Source organism: Embiotoca jacksoni, unplaced genomic scaffold (genome assembly GCF_022577435.1).
Source record: "Embiotoca jacksoni isolate LCO1_2020_lvr unplaced genomic scaffold, fEmbJac1.0.p SCAF_9, whole genome shotgun sequence".
In the NCBI taxonomy this organism is placed as follows: Eukaryota; Metazoa; Chordata; class Actinopteri; family Embiotocidae; genus Embiotoca; species Embiotoca jacksoni.
In genome coordinates, this window is record NW_027185447.1 from 1340657 (window position 1) to 1364501 (window position 23845).

The 23845-nt window shown below is 40.6% G+C and overlaps 1 protein-coding gene across 2 annotated transcripts in view; it reads right to left on the bottom strand.

Moving 5' to 3' along the window:
• Window positions 1–23845, bottom strand: part of LOC138193533 (plexin-A1-like) — a 261016-nt gene that overhangs the window by 210649 nt on the left and 26522 nt on the right. For both annotated transcript variants that reach the window (XM_069141669.1, XM_069141668.1), the window contains exon 2: window positions 11492–12894. In XM_069141669.1, the coding sequence (XP_068997770.1) occupies window positions 11492–12673 (1182 nt within the window). In that variant the 5' untranslated portion in view covers window positions 12674–12894. The remainder of the gene's footprint in view (window positions 1–11491; window positions 12895–23845) is intronic.

Consider the following 23845-nt stretch of genomic DNA (forward strand, 5'->3'; position numbering starts at 1 on the left):
CACACATTGGCCTGCATCCAAGTATTTGTTGTGAGTGGCGGAGAAGGCGGCGGACAGCAATGGTTGGCCTTTAGGTTCCCCCACTGAGCCAATATCTGCTCTCTAATTGGTTGTTAATGAGAGTGTGTGTGTGTGTGTGTGTGTGTGTGTGTGTGTGTGTGTGTGTGTGTGTGTGTGCGTTTGTCAGTGCATATGACAACCAAATAAGAGAGAAAAACAGTGTGTGTTTGTGTGAGCATGTAGGGAGTGCATTGGGGATCTAAAACATCTGTCTAACAGACTGAAACACTTGAAGCTTTGACCTGCTTATACAATACACAAAAACATACACACACACTGTTTGTTGCTCCATGTGCATTTGTGTGCATGTAGGTAAGAAGCTAAATGTGTGTTATGGGCAAGAGGAAAGTGTAGTGCCCCGGCAAGAACCACCCCCCCCCCCCCCCCACACACACACACACACCACCACCACCACCACCACCACTCCCGCTCCACACGCACACACACACACACACACACACACACACGCGCGCGCACGCACGCACATGCACGCACGCACACACACACGCACACACACACACTGAGAGTGGACTTAGTGCAGACATCTGGCGGAACAGTCTGCTCTAATGGCAACAGAACTGTGAGCATCTGCATATCACACCCACACACATGTGCATGCTGTCACACGCACACTCACAGACACACACACCCATGATGGCCTATTACTGCAGTTTGTATAACAACTAATCTAATTGGATGAGCGCGGGATACCAAAGACATGATTTGTTACAAGCGGCCTTTGTGCCAATACTCCAATACAAAATGAAAGTAGCTCAGATACTGATGCTTAATCTTGAGTATATTTGCATTGAGTGTACTATCAAAAACATATGTTACGGATAACAGCTATGGTGGAGCACTGGGGCCAATTAGAAAAGAACACAAGTAGGATTTCTCAGTACTTTCATCACTTAAAGGTCTTTTTTGGCTGATGGTTGTAATATGGAGTAAAGCTTTGATGAAGAAGTCCTCTTGTTGTTTATATGCTTTAGTAGCATGTGTGCACACAAGCATGCAGGTGATGTAAATATATAATCCACCTGTTTGGCCCTAATCAGCTGATCAACAATTGGTGGGTCACCAATGTAAAAATGTACATACCTGATGCTGAAAAAAATCAACAATAACTGCCTTCACAAATATTTTAAAAGTAATGTGAAAGAGAAATGCATTAAAAATCCTGTAGTTTTACAGAAAAACTGGACTGCGTTGGTTTCACAATGAAGTTGCTCGAAGGGGTCCTGAGGTTCATGGCATCACTACTGGAAATAATAATACTGGAAATAATATCACCTTTTTAGACATTTACCAGTCTGGGACAGGGATATAATTAAAAGGTAGAAAATGTTTCTTAATCCGCTCGATTATGTGCAAAAAGCAATCCAAATCTCCTCCAGATTAGTTTGAAACGTGTTGGGACATTCCCCTCATAGTGGAAAAAATCATACTGAAAAACTGTTCAAAAATGTGAAAATATCACTGGATCGCTGATTTGATTTTAGCAACAAAAAGGTCAATAGGAACACTTAACAGACCCAATATCTTAATCATTTGCATGATTGGTTGGATACTTTTTATTCCTTAAAAATCAAAATACTTTTTTTTTAAAACAAATTTTTCTGTAAGTTCACGAGTGGAGGGAAAGGACTTCGGCACTTCAGCATCTGTTGTTTTGGCTTGGTTGAAATGAGAAGTATTAAGTTGGAGATGGAGGGAGAGCCTGGCAGCGCGGAGATGTGCTCTGGTAAAATGAAAAGCTGCAGGCGAAGGAGAGGAAGAGACTTCAGCCCCGGAGGTCAGAGTCGGAGGAATAGCTGGGATGCCAGGAGATCAACATTTATTTTGAAGCTAGATTTATTCCACACAGTTTCCTTGCTCTGTTGGTTCAGTTATTCTCTCCTCATTGTATGTGAATCTTGTGTCATTCCTATGTTGTTTTCACTTTTTCTTTTTCTTTCCTCTATTTCCTTGAACCCTTCCCCTCCCCCATCACCACTCAGACTGAAAACAGATGTGCCAGTATGAGGAGTTAAAACATAATTCACACAAAAACACACAAAACTTGGCTGACCTGCAAGTGTGAACAAGTGTGTGTGCGTGTGTTTGTGTTTGTGTTTGTGTGTGGGTGGGTGTGTGTGGAGGATTTAGTTTGTAATTCTGTGTATGACACTGAATAGCATGTAGTTTGTCAAAAACCCTCAATTATCACCCAATTTACAACTTTATTTATTTAACTGTCTTCTATTTCCCTGAATAACAGCATCTGACACGAGCTACCCGCTCGTGTCAGATGCTGTTATAAAAGGAAAACATAATAAAACATTTTACAAAAATCTGTCTTGGCCTGAAAATGATCTACCTTCCTCTCTCAAGTCATCCCCTCCTCCTTCCTCTAATCTTAAATGCAGGGACCCACAGATGCAGGAAGCCTCATCAGCCCCAATATGTGTCGCACTCAATATACTTTAAAACACCTTGAAACACTCGATTGGGATAATTGGTTTAATTGCAGAATTTAAACGAAGAGGATGGACTCATGGATGCGAGCCCCGTCGCTATAAGTGCCACAATGGTGAATAAAAAAATTAAAAAAAAACAAGCATGCAGCACATTTAAAATCGCTATTGTCAAGACTGATCCCCACCGGGAAACTTTTCTGGGTCATAATTTCACGACAGTGTGCAGCGAAAACAAAACATACAAAGCAGGGAAATCCCAAAGAGATGGAGGCCGAGATCTGTGGGAAGAGAGGGCTTGGCTCCAACACTTGAGTGTCAGTTGGCCATATAGGTTAATGTGCCACAGTGGGACAGCAGCTTACTCTACCCCAGACAGCAACTGAGCTAATTCCACAGGGAAAGCTCCAGTCTGGTGTGGCATTTTTTTTTTGTCTGGCACAGCATGACATTTGTTGACAGCAGTGGTGCACATATTTAACACTTAGCTGCTGTACGTGTGTATTTCCGTGTCTGTGTTTGTAATATTTCTGATGTAGTTCAACATGCAACCAGGACTTTGAGACTCCATATATTCAAAATGTTCAAAGTCCCAAGACTCTTCTTTTTTTTTGTATATATATATTTTGTGGTTAAATATTAAAAACTGAAAGTATGACACTTTTGCTTGCTGGTATGTCAAACTTTGATGGTACATATTTAGCTGCATTTGAGTCAGATATAAGTTCGTAAATCCAAGTATGTTTTAGCAGCTAACTGGTAGCTGGTTTTGCTGTGTGTTTGTCTGGATGACTACTTTTCTAGATACTTTACTTGATCTTTCAAGATACATCTCTAGATGTCTGAATAAATATCCGAGATGTGCCTCACTGATTTTTCAGATGTTCTTTGGCTTGATCTGGCCATATTTTAATAGATTTCTACTGAATGTTGATCCTACTGTGTTTTTTCCACCTCAGCCATCTGTTGCAACAGCTTGGCCTTTTCACAGTGAACACTACAGTTTGTAAATGCAAAACATTGTTGGGGCAGACTGTTGTGAAGGACTTTGAGTTCTAACACCTTTGTGTTAAATGGTAACAATAGGTAATAGTCTTGGTTTGGACTTGGTGCTGGCCGATATCTAATATTCAAGGACTTCTGGGGCAGAAGAAACTTTATTGGGCCATCATAGATGTCTAGACAAAGAGATAGACACACAGATACTGTAACGCATCTGCTGCTCGTGGCCTACATTTACCAAATGTAGGCAAACATCACATTTGTGAGGTTGCCAAAATTCACTTTCTATGTAACATGAGCCAGCTGATGCTCTTTAAGCCACTCTGTCCATCTGAGCACTGCAGACTATAATCTGTGTAATCTCAAATAAAGCCTTTCCTGACAGCCATAATCCAATTATTACAGACCTCTACAGAAATTCACCCAAATATGACGGCCTGTAAAACACAGTACCACTGTATGGTTTAAGTGGAGGCCATAGACTGACACAGAACAATGCAGGCAGAGAACACAGGCACACAGCTCCAACTGCATGTGTGCACATGGAGGTACACGCAGACAGAACTGAAGGACCAAGCATGCACAATTTAACAGAATTACGAGTGGCTAAACGACCTTGACATGCTGAAACGCCAAGGATCCCCTGATGTGAATTCCAACGTATGCAATGCATTATTTCCTTATTTTCAGTATTAGCAGTTTACTGTTGTGTGTAGGTGTGTGTGTGTGTGTGTGTGTGCACATGTGTGTACTTCGCCATTATCAGACACAAAGAAATTGAAGTCAAGAGATGTCTGCAAGCTTTATCTTGTTTCACAGCGCCTGCTGAGCAGCTAAAAGAAACACCCAAACAAAGCTCAGACAGACTGCTGCAAACCCACATGTGCACACACACACACACACACACACAAACACACAAACACACACACAAACACACACACGCCCTTGCATTCACACGTACACAGATATGAATAATTAAAGAAGCAAATATGCAGTAATGAATGCATGTGTTGGCAAAAACGCATACATGCCTGTCAAAAAACCCACACAAACACAACACAACATAAATGCCTATCAATAAATAATTACACTCTTCATTAGATGCTGCAGGTCAGCAGTTTGTGAATGTGCTGCAGAGATTTGTGTCCTGAACGGAGAGCACAGGCTTATGTAAAAGCAGGAAGTTGTTGGTTTTTTGACCTTTGTTAAAGTGCTAGTAAGAACAGATATGAATTTGACTCTCACAGCAGTGTATCTTAGAGCAGATTGTTTGGTGATCTTATTAATGATATTTAACACGGAGACCAGCAAAGATTAGGTTACAGTAATTTCCTGCTTCATGTCTGATTCTTGCCTTTCTTGACAGATAAAACTGTTTATATTAAAATCTGGGACACAGGTTCTTAAATTGCAGTATTACTGCTGGTCATTCTTTTCAGCGCCAACATGGAAATCTCCTTCAGACTGCTGGTGAGTTTCCGAGAAAAAGGTCACTTCAGATCCAACTAAAACAGCTTCACGGCTAAGCAGCCACAAGCTCCAAAACACTCCAAATCCATAAAAAGCTGACACTCTCATGAGCCCTATTTCAACCATTAATCCATTGTGTCATGTGCTGCAGTTAATAATGAACACCACTGTGCATTGGATTTAGTCCACAGGCACCATTCATACTCAAGTTGGATGTGAGAATTCCCCCCAACTAGAATTTACTATAAATTAGGAAGATTTTACAGCAGGGTGGGCAACACGAGACTCTGCCCCAAGCGGAAAATATCACAAGACAAAAACATATGGGAAAATATTACAGCTGAAGTCATTAAAATGCCTCGAGGTATGTAACATTTTGCTGTGTCATGCATCAAAACGTCTCAAAAGGCGGGAGAGGAAAGTGCACCTCATCAGAATGTTTCCCCCAATGAGCTGTTTCTAGACAGCATTTGACAGCAATTCACCTCCGCGCCGCATGTATTTATCACTGCACTATAAACTAATCCATCTTTACAAGTCACTTAGTCTCCCATTGAGTCATAAAATCTTTTTTTTTTTTTTTTTCTTAAATGGAGAACTTCTACCTGTGGCCTTAAATAACACTTTCTGTTTCCAGAGTTCTTTCACCTGCTCTTCTGTAACAACGTCAACTGTTGTAAAACGAGGCAAACCAATTGGAAAATGTGAGGATGAGTCACTCTTTTTGTAGACATGACTGCATTTATGTAGAGGTGCATATTGGTAATGCTGTTATATACTACAGTTGTATACATGGCCCTATAATGGGGCAGCACTTCATAAGCAGCATTATATTACAGCATTAATTCCCTTATGGTTATGACTGAATGGTAAATGAGTCACAATTTTACTGAAAAATGATGGTTATGAACCCATAATGGATCATTGTTCTGTCATCTCCCACTTCTAAGCCCCTTAAAAATGGTATTATGCATTTCAAAGGTTTTACCCTCAATTTAAAATCTGAAACATTTCAGCATTTTGTCATCTTTCAGCACATTGTTTTGGTGTTTATGGTCAATGAATGTGCTGCTTTGTTTCAGCCTTGCCACTCTCATCAAAATTGAGCAAACTCTGCATGCTGCTTGCTCAGCACATCAGGGCACACAGAAAACGTTAGCGGCTAGCTGGTGAACAAATTGGGACAAAAAAACATATTTCCCTCAAGAGCTGGTGGAGACTAAAATCGAGCAAAAAGGAGAAGTGAATATTGGACTTTTGGACTTTTGGACTTGCTGCTCTGAAATGGAATTGATGAGCTTGTAGTTACAGGTCAAGTCGTGTGCACCATATACCTCCAGGCTAATGGAATATTTTGAGGTCAGACATCATGAAAATCACAAGAGGTGGTTGTTCATATGGACTCTTTTTGTCTACGCGGTAAATACGACCCCATTTCAATGCAGCAACAGATGCACTTATTTAAACTAATTCAGAGAAAGGATGTTTTTCATTTTTTTGGACAGTAATTCACTTACCCATGAGCTCCAGCCAGAAGGACGCACTATGTTTGTTAAATCCGTCTAATGTAAACACAGTTAGTCGTACTTACACTTTAACTTTAACTATTCTAATCTTGGTGACTGGACTTTTCTTAGCTCTACACACATAATTATATTTATTGAATCAACTATTCACTAGCATAGCTGCTCATCTTTTGCAATGATGATTCAACAGGACAGTTACATGCTCATCCATGCCAATTGGAAGTGCTCCAACTGCAAGTCACAACACATTTTCTTTGCTGAAAATGAATGGGACTTTTAGTTGTGGTATCCTGGGTGCCTGAAATAGCTTCTCCCACTTCCTCACTATATAAAATACCCATAATTCCACAAGACTGGGCTTGCACTGACATATGTGCTATATATGTTACTATAAACCAGATATAGTGTTTTCAATGCATCATGGATAGATAATTTTGCAGCATCAAATATTAAGGTAATACTTGAGTGCATGATGCAAGTGCACCCATTAGAGCCTCAATATTCCCCACCCAGCAGACCCAAAGCATGATGCAATGTGGGTGATCCATCCACTGAGACCCAGCAGTAATGAGACTAAAGATACAATAGAGAGATAGAGAGCGAATGAAGCAGTGAACGGACGCAAATAAACACACACACACACACACACACACACACACACACACACACACACACACACACACACACACACACACACACACACTCAGCCACCAGCCGCCTGGAAGACAGAATACAAAACGCCACAGAAATAGACTATAATCCTGGCCAGAAGTGATCAACGCTAATAAATATTAATAAACACTATTATGCTCTGAGAAAAATGGAGATAGAGTGAGCGAGACAGAGGAAGAACAGATAAAGAGAGGTAGAGTCAGGCGGAGAAAGGGGACAATAACAATAGAAGAGAGTTTTCCTGATCCCTGTTATTGCCGGCAAATTTCCCTCTGACGTCCACCTTGTGTGCTTGTAGACAATACAGACTGACGTGCACACACACGCACGCACACAGTCTTGTTATCAGTCCATTTGTTTTCACCGCCGTTTTGTTCTGCTTCTTTGGAGGCCAGGTTAAGAGGTGGGTGTACACACGTACACACACACACACACACACACACACACACACACACACACACACACACACACACACACACACACACACACACAACAAATGAGCACTCAGAGAAGTATACAGAGACGCAGAAAAATTTAGATAAAGTAAGTCCTAAACACACACATTCAAAAAGAGGATAATATCTCTCTCTCTCGCTCTCTCGCTCTCTCCTCCTGTCTGTCTGAATCAGTCTCATTAGTCATGCTAAGGCCGTAGCGTTGCCGGGTCGGTCTGCTCACAGAGCTGTAGAGCTGGACAGCAGCCCACAGCCAGAGAAGGTCACCCACCACTCAGTTTAACTCCCAAAGGACCAACACTGGCCTCTCCCTGATAATGAGTGGACACAAAGATATGCACAGGGAGAGACATGTAGTTACAGGTGGAGACCCACACCTATAACTACACCTATATCAACACAAATAACACAGTCAGTATCAGAGGGAATCTGAGGTACACTGGGACGCATCAGCAACTAAGAATATCAACAACAATAAGTAAACCGGTCCAGCGTTTACAGTTTGGTAAAAAATACACCATAAACAGTCACACTGCATCGGCCGAGCAGTTCCTGTGTACAATGTTGCCATCGATGGACGACACCTTAATTACTTTTGATGATTATTTGGAGAGGTCTATAGTTATAAAGGTTTTTTTTTGTATTATTTCTGAACAAATTTAGGTATGTTTATGTACAATGGACAGCAGAATACCACTATTACTGTTATGCTGATTGCAGCTAAATGTGAGTGAGATCCCTGCGTTCATCAAGTTCAAAGACACACTTTAGTGCTGAGCATAAAATAGGTGAGTATTTACTGTTGAAAATTAAACCTCTGTCCATCTTTCTGTCCATCTCTCTCCTTGCATTATCTAATGTCTCCCTTTGCTCTCACCTCGATCACTGTTTTCCTGTCAATATATGTTCATTCTGCCGTTACCGACCACCAGGCGAGCAAGCAAACTGAGCAAACAAACCTCTCAAATGTGACAGGACATTGGAGCACAAATTTAGGCTATAATTTACCTCCAGTTGAAGCTCTCTTTTTTTTGTCTGTTTCATGAGCTACAGTCTCCAGGTCCACAGTATACTCTGAGCTTTCAAAGGGATTGCCAAATCTTAACTTATGGTATGAATGACATTGTAGAGGCCCTCAAGAACTCAGATATCAGAGATGACTTTCTCTATATTCGTATTATACTCCCTGAGCAGTAACAGGAAAACTGGAATTGGATTGATTTTAGAGCATGAACATATACTTGTCATCATAAAGTCACTGCTTTTATTAGCTATAATTTTTGTAGAAGTGGTCGATGATAATCTAGTGTCACAGGAACGTAGGAGTTGCGTAAAAAGCAGTAACGAAGGTGTAAAGATTTCGATCTTTTTTTTTTTTTTATAATAATAGAACAAAATATAGAGCTCCATAGAGAGCCAATGATTCTCCCAGGTGCTAAAGTTTGATAGCTTCCAGGTAGAGATGAGTGTTGACTGACTGACCCGACCTTGTCTCTTGAAATGAGCCGATGTGAAAGTTTCCACATGACACTAGCGCAGAGGCAACGAGCTGTTACCCCTCTCGCTGGGAAACACTGAACACGCCTGTACGAGGAGATGATAAATTCATCACCGCGACATCCCAGAGCGAGCTTTGCTGACACAACCTTGATCGATCGCAGGCAGAACGACAGATGGCCATAAAGGACAATCATGTAACTGTTAGCTCGTTAGCATAATCACATGCATATACAGTGCACTTTATAGTACAAGGCCACATGGTGCTTACACAGCACCGGTGGGCATCTGACAGAGATGTTGTAATTGTCTTGTGACACTTTTGAAAAGCAAAAGAAATGAGCAAATTTAACAATTACATGCTGAACAGGATTCTGTTGTTTGAAAATCAATTTTGTGTCCAACTGAACCCAGTGACTTCCTCCCATTCTACTTCTTTCGCATCCCTGTCTCTTCGTTTTTCTCTATGTTCAGTATTTCCTCATTTGTTTCCAAACCTTTTCTGCTCTTCTTCCTTCTTAATTATGTTTTATTTTATTGTATTGTCTTTCCCTCACACCTTCCCTCCCTTCTTTCCTTCTTGCTTCCCGTTTTGTCTTCAACCCAGCCCTCTCTTCACCTCCTCTCTTCGTTACAACCCTTGCCCCCACCTCCCATAAAACGATGACTCCCACTTTCTGTCACTCCCCATCTCTCCGCTCCCCTTTATCACTGCATCGTCTGTTCCCTCCACATTGTATTTTCAGATCACATCCTGGCTCTGGCTTTACACACTAAGTCACTCTATACCTCATCACTCAGTGGAAAGTCAAGGAGAGGGCAGAGCGAGATGGTGAAAGAGCAAAGGCTTGAGAGAGATGGGAACGGGAGGGAAGAAGCTAAAAAGGACCAAAAGAAGGTTAAAGGTCCAAAATTAAAGACAAAGAGAAGAGGTCAAGGAGAGGAGTTGGGAGGGATAGAGAGAAGCAGTGTAAGAAAAAAGATTAAATAAGGAGCAGAGGGAGAATGGGGTTAGCCAAATGAAAGAAATCTTTATGCAAATGTTGGAAGCAGAGAGAAAGACATTGGAGAGAAAGAGAAAATGGAATAGTGGGGAGAAAAAGAGGAACTGGAGACAGAGAGGTGGAGAGCGGTCCAGAGATTTATGGCAGGTTGTTATGGAGCACCGACTGAATAACAGAAGGTGAGACCAGGTGAATTATTCATGAGGATACAGGGCTGTGAGTGTGTGTGACATGTGGCTGACGGGAGCAGGTGAAACACACACACACATACACACACTTATGTCTCTCAGACACCCTTAGGCCAACTCATCTACCAGTAAAGGTAGGTAGTAGATGGAAATTATTTAATAATGATAATAAAAAAAAAGACAGGAGCTCAGAGAGAGACAGCTGTCCTGTCCTCAGACTAAATGAATATTGAGACATGTTGAGAATATTAAAATGAATTCATGATGGGAGAATATGTTTCCATCCCTCCTGCTCCTGCCACCGTCAGTGCTACGAGATTTGTTCCTGCAGTACTTGACAACCAAAAGTCAATTTATTATAATTTAGTTATTGTACTTTCACATCTGGAAGGTGCACATGGCTAATTAGACACGTGTGTACCTTTGGTTACTGTGTTGCAGGTAAACTACAGGCTTTCCCTTTAGAATAAATAAGGCTTCTCTCTTAGGGTGATCATGATAAGCATAGTGTCAGTGCTATATTTCTCAAATATGAATGCCACTGGGAAAGCATTTATTCCATGTGGTACTAAATGTGAAATCGCACCTACACGTCGAACCAAAATGGAAAATATGACTGCTGTGTTTAACGATATGCTCAGATTCATTCTTTCCACTTACAGGTTAACCAAGGAAATTCAAACAGACGCTGAAGCAGCTTTTGGTAACCTGTTATCCTTTAAGGGGGGTTTTCCCATAAAGCTTGTTTTTTTATGTTTTTACTACCAAAAAAAAAGTACTGCACAGTTTACAAGGAAGCAGTTATTTGTATTGTCACCCAAAGGCAAGTTAGTAACTTGTAAACTAGTGGAGATGATTTACTAGTAAATTAGTCTGACCTGGACAGAACCTGAAAATACATACTTGATTTTTACACACCCTAAACCCATGAAAGGCAAAGACAAGCTATTAAACAAAGTTAGTCGTAACTAAAATAAACGAATGACCTAAAACTGACAAAAGACTTCTTGTGCATGGAAGAGATGAGAATTTCCTTGTTCTGTGCTGGCAATTGTACACAAACTCATGAACACAATCACGTTCCCAGAACAATCTCTATGGGTGCGCATGATCGCTAATCCAAATTACAATCACAAAAACACTTCTGTCTCAAACACTCACCGAGTTGATGCAGGCCAGCTCCTTGTTTAGCAGCCAGGGCAGGGAGAGTTTTCCCTCTCCTCTGTAGCACGACTGAATCCTCTCTTTAATCTTCTCCTTTATCTGCTTCATTGTAAACAGACACAAAGCCGACTCCTTGGGCGGCTTGGCTCTGTTCTTCTGACCCTGGGCGAACACAGTAAATAGAACCTCCTCGTGCTCTTGAATACCAAGTGAGCGTGCCAAACGGGTTCCCGGCCGGGCCAAATAAGCATCCTGAACCAAGCGGTACTCCACTCCATCCTTGGTGCAGCCAATGGGGAACTCAACGTAGGAGTAGAATTTGGGATCGTCAACGCACAGGCGGACAATCTTCGAGGTGAAGAACTGTTCGCTACTTGCATCAGGCGAAGTGAGTTGGGTGTCGAGCTGTAAGGTGAGGTAATACACAAACTGCTCGCTGTTGAAACCGTAGATGTAGTAGATGTCAAATGCTGGGAACTTAGAGAGCGTGTCTGAGGGGATCTTGAGCTGAGAAGAGACAAATTCATCCTGGTAGACAAAACTGAACATGTCTGCGTTCTCCTCGTTGGACATGAGCTTGCGACTCGACAGTGTGGGGAAGTACTCAGATTTCCCGTCAATGGGAGTGCCGACAAAAAGTTTCCCACCACCACCAAAAATATCTGGGGAGATCACGACACCTGACATGGTGCCTGCCTCGGCAACACTGGATAGATAGTGCTCTTTGCGGTGGTGGGGCTCGCCGAGCTTGAATAAATCATCCAGACGCAGGAACTGGCATATTCCCTGGGAAGTACTCCCACATGCAATTAAACGGTTGTGGGCAGCATCAAGTAGCAGGAGTTTATTGACATTAGAGGTCTGCACCAGCTCGTGGGGGCAGGACTGGACACCAGGCGGAGGGTAACAGCGAGGGTTGTCCGTGACAGGGCCCGTAACATGGTTTCGTAGCTTGGTGAGGTTGCTGGACAGCTTGTAGATCCAGTTGACAGCGCCCAGATAGACCTCACCAGTTTTGTTGTGGACCACTAAGTGTGTTAGACCTCCTTCCGGTGGGGAGAAGGAGAGGAGGGAGGAAGAGGAGGAGGAGGAAAAGGAAGGAGCGGTAGAGGTGGAAGTCATGGAGAGGGAGAGGAGAAGGAAGAGGATGAGGAGGGGCGGGTTGAGGTGGGAAGACATGGCGGTGAGGGGAGGGGATGTGTGAGCAAGTGGGTGTTAGTGGGTATTTTTGAGAGTGTAATCCTTTAAAGGGTCAGTCGGTGCCTTATAGGACTGCAGGGCACAATGATACAAAAGGAGAGCTTCCAAGCAATCGACTCCCCTTTCCTTTTTTTCCTCCTTTCTCTGACGTTGTTTTTATAACCTCATCCCCTGATCCTCAGCATCGTCTGCCACCAGCCCTGAGAAGGAGAAACAAAGCAAAATCTTAGCAAACACAGATGTCAATACATACATGGACTTGTGCTTTGCACTTCCAGAGATCTGACAAAATGGATTCACTTATTTGTATCAAAATGACAAGACACTAAATATTCGCCCACAGACTCAGACTCTGAGACCTCACTGTTGAAATCCCGAAAAACAAATGAGGGCACTATCGGCTTTGTTTTATTGACTTTTCGCCTCTTGGCTTGCACCACTCAGTGGAGTGCATCTTTTAAAAGAAGACAGGGCCAAACATTGCTCCTCTGCGTATTGATTGTCTGGAGGTATTAAAAGGATTCAGCAGACAAAGTGTTCATGCACACACAGAAATACATACAAACCTAAAAAAGCATAGGAGCACTTATAAAAAAGTGTGGTGCATAAAAGACACATACAGAAAAGAAAACCTACAAATAATACAAATACAAAAACACACAGCTGAGCCATAGATGTGCAGCAGTGTGGTGGCAGGCAAACATCCATAAATTCCAAGCAGGGTTCCACGGATAAACCTGAAGTAAATTTACTACAGAGGAACAGAGCTGAGAAGTGCAGACTGCCGGCTTCTAAAAAAGAAAGTGGAAAGAAGTGGTCCAACCTGATAAAACAGGGGAAACAGTGAGAGGGAGAGAAGTCAAAGCTATCTGGCTTCATACCAGTTCAATAGCAGATATGGTCAGAAAGATTGCTGTAAATGAAAAACTAAGAAAAAGAGTGAGGAAAAAGAAAAGAAGATTGACCATCCATCTATTTCCCATTACATCCATCCATTTTCTATATCCGCTCATCCGCTTCAGGGCCAAGGGAAGCTAGGGCTCATCCCAGAATACACTTGGGGATAGGTAAAGTCTTGAGAAGAAATATGGCTGTGCCACATGCTCAAGGATCAACACACTGTTGCTATTATTACCATCATTGATGTGATGAAGATGAGGGATGTTATTGGAAGATTTACTTTGAGAAAGAGAAACTTTTCAGCTCAACAGACTTTGAAATGTAGGAGAAACCTTTTTGTCAAAAATGTGTATCTCTATTTTCAAAAGTAGAATTTAGAAAGCCAAAATTCCCACTATGCTGGTGTAAATAATTTCAAGAAGAAACTCTTGAACAGCAGAGACTGGCTACTCAAAGCAAAACTGGTCACCATGGCCAGACACATCTTACTCTAACTGGCAAGGCAGACCAAATATAATGATCCAGGTAATCAAATCATTTTCATTCATTTTCTGTGAAAGGAAGGAAAGTGCACTGCAATGAATACTGCATTATTTTGCCATGCAAGAGCTAATCCGTTTGGCTAAAGACAGAAATGTTGATAGCACAAGGCTTGCAAGAGGAGACGACGAAATGTCCGGATTATGAAAAATGTACACAGCTATGTAAATGAGAAAGTAGAGCCTGACCAAAATATTTTATTGTCCAATATTAGCCTATCACAGATATATCTGTATGAATATGGTAGGTACAAAATATATTCTACTTTTTTTCCCAAAGCACAATGCTATAAGAGATACATGGGGTAAATTAGAAATTGTTCTATTTGTGTTTTTAGTTTTTTATATAGTTATTTATAATTATTATATTCAGTGTGAAGTTTACAGTTTCAGTTCACTGATGTCAGTATGGACATAAAAAATAAAAAAGATTCTGTCTCCATAACATCTCTTTGTCACAAGTCTCAAAATTGTTTGATAACTACGAGGCATCATTGCAAAATATGTGTTTATCTGTGATTTGTATACAATATACTTATAAAGAATAAGTATACTGTATATACTGTATAAATTACTACCTAATTTCTGTATGGGCTCCAAAAATCCGGTATCAGTCAGGCTCTATAAAAACAAAATTTTTGGTTTTGACTAAACTTATCCACTTGTACATGTTGCTGAACCCAGAGACAATCAGTTTAGGCTTTGCTTCATGTCTATGTAGAATCACTTTGATCAGTTCACGATGTACCTCCGGATACCATGGCAGAGTTAGCCTTGTTGCCCACTTTGTCACGGTGGTAAACTGGGGTACTGCAACATAAAAGGGTCCCATGTTGCCCCAACAACATTTTGCCTACACAAAATTACAAGCGACATATCTGTAAAACCCATGTATGTGCAACCACATATGTAAACACTGTAAAAAGCACAGCGGGTCCTTGGAAAATGACAGTGATCCACATGCCACATAAGATGGAAGCAAAACAGGAAGATGTCCACATGTCACCTTCCACAATATGAGATGTCTGTCAAACAGTCTTTATCTGGCACAAAAGCAAAATAGTGGTTCAAGGGCTACCCACATCCAGCACTGTCCAACTTTCTTTTCATTAGTTCATCGGTTCATGCGCAACTAAGTACGGAGCACAAGGCAAAGGCTTGTTTCATAATTGCCTTTGGTCAGCAAACTATTCTTGTCTCCTATTTCTGCTGCTTTTCCTTATTCCTCTCTTTCATTACATTCCTCTCTCTCTCTCTCTCCTTGCTCAGACTCTTCTTGTCAATAGTGTCTTTCATCTCCAGCCCAGCCATGATTACAGTGGCCCAGATGACAATGCTGATGCCCGTCCCATCAGGACAATACAGCCACTGTTAGCATCTCGGACACACACATTCGCACACAAGATGTGGGCACACACCACACACGTACAGTATGTGGTCAAAGGCATTTTTAAAACACTCACACAGATCCCATTGACTTCATCATGCCCCGACACACTCACACATAAACTGACCTCCCCACACACACTTACACACCACCCATGCACTTGCACAACAAATCGGCGCAAGCATAAACACACACTTGGAGACAAAACAGAAGAAGACTTTAAAAATTCCCTCACTAATCAAAATGACATGATAAAAAGACTATTTTTGTAAAATTTTCATCTCACTTTCTGTGATGTACTTCATAAATTCTATAAATAAGTGAAAACCACACAGCACACGTAGACTGAGTGGCAGTATGGCTTCAATAGCCGGTGGAGCTGAATGCTGATGATGATGTCAGGAGCTGTTTGACTAAACTGGGACGGAGAGATGAGAGGGAAGAACGAGATGTCTGCAAACTGAATAAAAACCGGCTGGTGATTTTAAAGTCTTTCTTTAATGTCTGAATTAGATCAAGAGGAGAAAATGGTGTTTATGAGTAAAATAATTTGTTCGAAAAGTGACTGTAGACACATAAATGATGAAAGAAGGAAAAAAAAAAAAAAAGAATGAAATATGGGACAGAATATGCTAATGGGAACAAAGTTTCTGTCTGTGATGGTGCACACAATCCTCATTCAAACGGTCTGACAATTAATGTGTTGTTATTAAATTGTGTTTTAGTTTTTTTAAGTGTTAACATTTTATGTATTCACCTCATAGACAGTATGAGGCTATAGACAGTATATATGTGCACATTGCTCCATTTACATTATGTGTGGTAAAGTCGCATATAGTTCGTGTTCAGCTACAATATGCAGTATATTGATATAAGAACCGAATTATAAGCTTGTGAAGTGATGAAAATAACACTATCTGGTTGTAACTTACACTGAAATAGCATTTAAAGCCACCTTGCATTTGAAAAAATGTGAAAATAATGTTATGACTCAATATATCGTATCAATGACTTCTTAACCTGATCAGCATCTTATCTGATCCATGAAAGCCTTGAATTATCCAGGTATTTACTTCTGTGTGTGTGTGTGTGTGTGTGTGTGTGTGTGTGTGTGTGTGTGTGTGTGTGTCTGTGTGTGTGTCTGTGTGTGTGTGTCTGTATTTTTGTGTGTCAGGGCCATCGTGAAGCCCACCTGCTACATCAGATGAAGCTGTGGAGGCGCTCAGGTCTGTCCTGAGCTGATTTATTGCTCTTGGCACATCGATTGCACACACAGCCACAGACCTTGGCCAAACACTTAGGCAAATTTATACGCAGCACTTCTTTAGCATGGAGCTCACATCCATGCCTGCTGTCTGTGTGTTTGTCTGTGTGCAAGCGTGAGTATGCACCCTGCACCCAGTCAATCTTTCTTATTACTCAAACACACGCAGACACACGTCCAGACACATACGCCTATACGTAAACTGTATATACACAAGGCATACATAAGAAGTCTAACTTTACAAACTACAGGCAAAGTATAAACATTTACATTGATACCTATTCTATTTTAAACATTTTTTTTTTCTGGACGAAGTGTAGCTGAGTGAGGAACTGTTGGAGACGTGAGCTGGACTGGAACCGTTGCCTACGTTTATTAGCCCGTTGATTTTGGTTTCTACACATATTCACTGGCATAATCATGATGCCGCAGCTTAAACAGGCTTTACAGCTCATTCTGAAAATTCAAGTCATTTTACACCTCAAGCTGAAAGTTGAAGTGAGTTGAACTTTGACCCTGTTTGCACCTGACCTTTATAAGTGTGTGCTATCAGTTTATAGCTAATTAAGAAATTGAACCTGAAGAAAAGATGCCAGTGATTGTGAAAGAGTGACTTAAAGCAAATGTGTGTGTTTTACATGAGCAGACTGATCACAGCAAAGCAGCCCCCTCGACACAGGATAGAAACTGTGCTTGTGACATGGAGGGGACACAGAGCACGGTGCTGAGGCAAAGTGTAGTGTTGTGTTGTTTGTGTGAAGATGTCTGATCAGAAAACTGATCAGCAACTATTATGGGATCTAATAACTGTGGTTATTTAAACAAATATGAGGACTGTAAGGTCCAAGTTTAAACTGACTGGGCACAGGAGCATGGTGTTAAATCTAAAAGGTCATGATATTGAATTGCTTTACTGTTTTCTGGTTTTGCCAAGAATCATGTTAACAGAACCGTTGGTCTCACATTACACGGCTTCATTCATACATATTGAGCATCAATCCAAACACAATATATTTCAGTAGAGGGATAAACTTACTATTATTGCAATTATATCACTTAATTCGAGAGGTTTGCATTTTCAAAATTGAAACTTTTGTCATTCTATGGGCAGATTTTTTTCAGTGTCAACAATCGAGAAATAATCAATGATGGATACATGATGAAAGCTGCCTCTTAAAAAAATTGTACACACTACCTAATTTAATAAATATCTAGGAATAAAACAGGGGATAAAATGTATGTGAGAATTGTAAAGGGAATACAAATACGCCACAATATGATCCAATAAAGTCCAATACATTTTTATGTCTAGATCGTAATAGGTATGGATTAATGAATAACTGACAGTACTTTAAGGTGGAGTTGGAAATTTCTGCTCTAAGTATGAAAGGGAATTTCATTTTTGCTGTAAAATTTGTTAACACACCAAATGATCTGCTTAGATTCAGAGAGATAAACGTCGTCAAAGTATGCATACAGAATTTGATCAGATCAATTCACTTCTTAATTTATGGCTTATTGAAACAGATGGTAGCAAAGTTAAAGAAAAAAGTGCAGGTCAGATGAGGACAGGGGAGGTGGGGATATGAGAACGGGCAAGAGGCAGACAACCACTTGAACGTGGAGATTTCTATTTGGAAGCCATTTTCCAAAAGGCGTATAATATTGACAAGTGCTAATGCTGCAGACTGTAGTCGACTCACAGTCTCTTTTTCTGGTTTTGAACAGACAGACGGAGATCAAGAAAGACAAGGCGGAAGCAGACCTTGATTCAACAGATTTACACACTTCAAAATAATCCTGTTTTAAAAACAACCTTTCATTGTATTTAGTGTTTTTGCTTACATATGCCAATATTGAGATTAAACTTCTAAATCTGCTTAAAATCATAGACTAGAGAAGCTTCTTATACAAGCAAAACTTGCCTGACATTTACTGAAATTTATATGCTTTCCAGTATCAAAGTAACAAAATGACAGTTTTCTGTACATCCACGATTAAACTGCCAACGGGAACAGTTAATTGCAAATTCTGCATATTTTAAAAGGTGCCATTTTGCCAAAATTGAAACAAACAACAAAAAAAAACAATTTGTGATGAGTCATCCATTAGACAATTTAAGCACAAATTTTATCATCTAAAAAAAAAAAAAATCTGTCATGTTTTTTTCTTTAGTGAAAAATAAATGGATGATAATCATGTCAATATAACGGGACATCAAAAGTAACTGTATTCATTGCCTGTATGAAATAAAAAAATAAAATAAAAAAAAGTGTTTGTATGAGGCTGAATGGAATTAAGGGAATGCGAGTTAGACCCTGTGTGTGTGTGTGTGTGTGTGTGTGTGTGTGTGTGTGTGTGTGTGTGTGTGTGTGTGTGTGTGCGTGTGTGTGTATGCAGGCTGCTGCATCATGCAGCGGGGACACAGTGGTTCATTTACAGTCACATTCCACAACTGACACACTGACCCCACAGACAGCTGCATATGCACACACAGACACAGTGGTTGGCAAGGAGGCGGAGTGCTCAGCTTCACACTGCGAACACACACGCACGCACAAGCAAGCACACACACAGACACACATACGCACACACACACACACACACACACACACACACACACACACACACCCTGCTCAGTTATATGGCAATCATTCAACATAAAATAATTCTTTGGGGTTGCACACAGTGAAATAAACACACGCACACTTTGGTTTTCCCACAACAAAAGGGATTAGCAAACAGGCAATTAACTCCACTCCATTCATCAGAAATACTCACACACACGCATGAAAACAGATGCTTACATGCTGTTGGAACACACATGCATGCAAATACATCTCGGCATACATTTGCAAACACACAAGGATACACAGACACATACGCACAAGTGTGCCCAGATCGGATTCAATATGCAGAGGAAAGCACAGACACATAAACACAACCAAAGATACAGCCATAAAAACTAATGCATGCACAACCACAGATACAAAACTCACTCTCACACACATATTTTCTAAGCTGACAGGTGAAGCTCAGCCATCACTCGTTCAGAAAGAGCAGTCAAACACAGCGAACAGAGCTGAGTGGATGAGCCTTAATCATTCTTAATCTGACTGAGTTTCCTCTACACTGCTCTCACTCCGTCTCCAGGCTCCCCAGAGGGGAAGGGTTTAAGGATTTTTCAGATAAAATAAGACCCTGACAACTGTTGTACACCTTTGTTCACAAATCACCCCAGCTACAATTATATTAGTAATATCTGTAATAACACAAAGTCATTCCTTTAACCCAGCGGGAAAAATGCTGCTGTATACAAACTGTTGTTGATAGACCAAACTCGATTTTAAAAACTAAAAAAAGATGTGTAGCCTTACCTTCTGTTCCATTTTTTAGGTGTATTTGGTTCATTTCAATCTGCCTCATATGTGCTTGGATTGGTGCTCTCACTGGACCAGTAACACTCCCATTAAGGGAAGCACTTGCTATAAATGTTATACATGTAGGTGGAGAGGGTGATAATGATTGCAGCGATGTGGTGAGAGTTTTCCCAATCAAGTGAAAAAAGGTGAGTCATGCCTCTCAATCTAAACACCTATTATACGGCTGTGAGTGGGAAAACCACAGTCTGTGCTTTTACACTGGATTTCTGAACATCAGTGGAACCTGATGACTCGAATGAGAGGACTCTCTCTTTGGTTTTGATTTAAGTTCATATTTTAGACTTAATTAATCCTCTGAAAGGGATTTTGTACTGAAAGCATTTTACATTAAGCAATAAAACAGCTACCAAGCTAAAGAAACTACTAAAACCATTATAGTAATTTCATTGGGTTTTAGTGAAATTCCTCAAAAAGAGCCAAAAGTAGTGTATGCACTACAATTAAAGTAATAAAAAAAGGTATTAGTGCATTACTATACAGATAAATAGTTCAGTGATACAAGTTGTCTTTTTGTATCTTTGTATTTTTGTATGCTGTAATATTATACAGTACATTAGAGGAGAACAAAACCACAATCTACTCTACCACAAAAACAAATTCACATTTTATCAAGGTTGTTGAAAGCATGATGGTTTTTTTTTTATTATTCTTTATCTGTAGAAATGTCAATAGCAACTTTTGTTGAATGTGGTTATGAGTGCGCCGCCACCTCTTTGTTGTTACAAATATTTCAGATCCATCAACTGGTACCTGATGGTTGTACGCGTGTGTTTCCCCAGCACTAGTTTTCTAGTACTCTCTCCTCAAAATAAAAGGTGGAGGGTAAAAGTAGAGCAGCTACTCAAAGCGCTCTCACATAATCACAAACAAACAAAACCAGCTGGATTGGGTTTTTTAGTTTTTCATGGGTCCTACTAGTCGCTCAGGTAATGTGGAGCAACTTGATCTTTGGGATAATGCACACCTATTTGCAATTGCGTAGCATTATTTGATGAAGAGACACCTAATTTCAAACACAATCTTTCAGGAAATGGGAGTATATTCCTCATACCACTCGCACATCTGGCAGCCAGCAGATGGTTTGCTAAGATCCACTCAGGAAGACTGGAATCAGGGGAAACAGATAAAAAACACCTGCCAACAAGAGGCTCCATAATTCACCGGTTACTTTAATCACAGCAACGTGTAAAAATGACAATTTATTGTTCCAGTGAGTTGTTGTGTCAGGTTAATGAGTAGACAACTATATTGCCCTTTTTAAAACCCCAAATTATAGTTTTACACTTTCTGTAAGAATCAAAAAAAGCCACGCCAAATAATAATGTGTGAGCTTTATGGTGGCTGACAAGCAGATTTTCCTTCCAGACAGAGGAAGGCTTGCTATTTCCTGCAGGTTTACTGTAGATTCGTACCATACAGACATGAATGGTATCAATCTTCTCATGTAACTCACACGAAGGAAAATATTTTCTGGAAGGTAATATCTATGTATGTTTTGATAAATATAAGCTTCATACTGTAGATTACAAACATTAAGCCGACAACAGTGAAACATTGGGCGCTGCATATGACAGCACCAAGATGATTCCATTTCAGTTGAAGTTAAATAGTGTTCAACTGCAAAGATTTCCACATCCATCATGAGAACAATCTGGCCGTGTTGCCTGCTCAGTCCTCTCTGTTGCTAGGTGGTATGTTTAGTCTTTGTTCTGTAGGTTTAAGTTACCTTAAGAACCATTGCATATAGGAAATAGAACATGAACCACACAGCCACAAACTTCTGAATGTAAGGGCTTAACTACATAAGCTGTTGCAAATGACTGTCCTTTGTCCAAGGTTGACAGTGTCCTTCATACAAAAACCAAACAATTCCTCTGCTAAACAAAGAAATATTTCTATCACGACATGGACATCCACATACTGTATGCACAAACACTAATTGTCCAGCAGGTGCATATTAGCAGATGCTGTGAGCGGGGAGGAATGTGAGTGTGAGATATTTGTATGTGCTGACGAACCCTAAAAAAGAGAAATTACTCTACAGTTGGATCATTCCCATGATGGGTGTTGAAATCTCTGCAATAGAGTGTGTGTATGTCTATGTGTGTGTGTGTGTGTGTGTGTGTGTGTGTGTGTGTGTGTGTGTGTGTGTGTGTGTTTGTGTGTGTGTGTGTGTGTGTGTGTGCGTGTGTGTAGTCACCAAAGAGGGGACCCTGCAGCTAAAGCCATTTAGAGAGGCTTTAAGTGCTTGAATAGGCCCAGAAACACAGTTCTTTATCAGGGAATTTGGCGTAGATAATCGAAGCTGGCTCCCAACCGCAGAACAGCAATTTTGCAGTTTAAGAAAATGAGAGAGAGAAAGCAATGAAGAATAGAGAGATGAAGGAAAAGAGAAAACAAAAAAAAGAAAGAAACCGCACAGGCCATTCAATCCGAGTCTGGAATAAGAAAGTCACTGCAGTTGTGTGGTACATGAATGCAGGAAAAAAAAAAAAAAAGGACAGAAACAATGACACAAGGGCAAAAGGAGAACGTTACTGATCGGTCTGTGTGGAGACAAATGGGAAACTAAGTGCACACTGTAGTTTCATATCTGGAGGCATGAAGAATATCACCATCTATCTTGGTTGAAAGACTTTATACTCGAGCTGCAATAGAAACCTGTTTTATTGTCACGGTAGCGCCGTAACACTGGCCATAAAGTGGAGATGTCTGTACAAATGTTCATCCGCCATTAGGAGGGTGGAGATGGAAACAAACTGATCTGGCAACGCCTGTCTTGCAAGAGATTGAGCAAAGATCAGTTATTATAAAGTTATAATTCAATTTTAATTTATCAAATCTCCAACGGTAAATAGACAACAATTGTGTTGTACAATGAGAAATGGAAATGTTATGATGTTAAATAAAATGATTAAATAATACTTTTAGGTACACTTATTACTGCAGTTACACTTGAGATGAAGTATTTGTACATTTACCTCAACCCTGTTACAATACATGTTTATCAAAGTTTTTTACAGGAACTTATTTGCCAGAGTCCTCCAGTGATTAAACCTGCAATAACTGATTGTTTTGGCTCTTTAGCTGCTGAATGCTCAACAATGTTCATCAGCTGGCCACTAACTGCAGGTGGTGGGCAGATAATGCACATTGGACCTTTGGAGAATTGTCCTTGAAACAGCTGACACACCATCAAATGCCAGCCTTGTGGTAGAGCAAAAAACGTCTGAAGGAAATGGGTAACCACAAGGGTCCATGCAAAACTCTTTGCCAATCTATGTAAATGTTGAAATATTTCACCATCTCCAATATGGCTATTGCAGTTTTAGAAATATTTCAATCTGGACCAAAGTTGTGGACTAATCAACCGAGGCTGAGATGTCCTGGCTTTCAGTCCCTCATATGACTCAAACTCCAAAAATGCTGCATCCTCTCTGCCCAGAAAACGCCTACGTTTTTCCGACACCGCATTTTTAAACACAAGCTTTTTGACAAAAATGTGACATGTCCCAGCCAAAGCCCTGATAACACCTGATGACATGAATGATATCACTGAGGATCATTTCACTGAAGTTTGAGATTGTTTCCTTCATTTATTCTGGTCGGTGATAGATG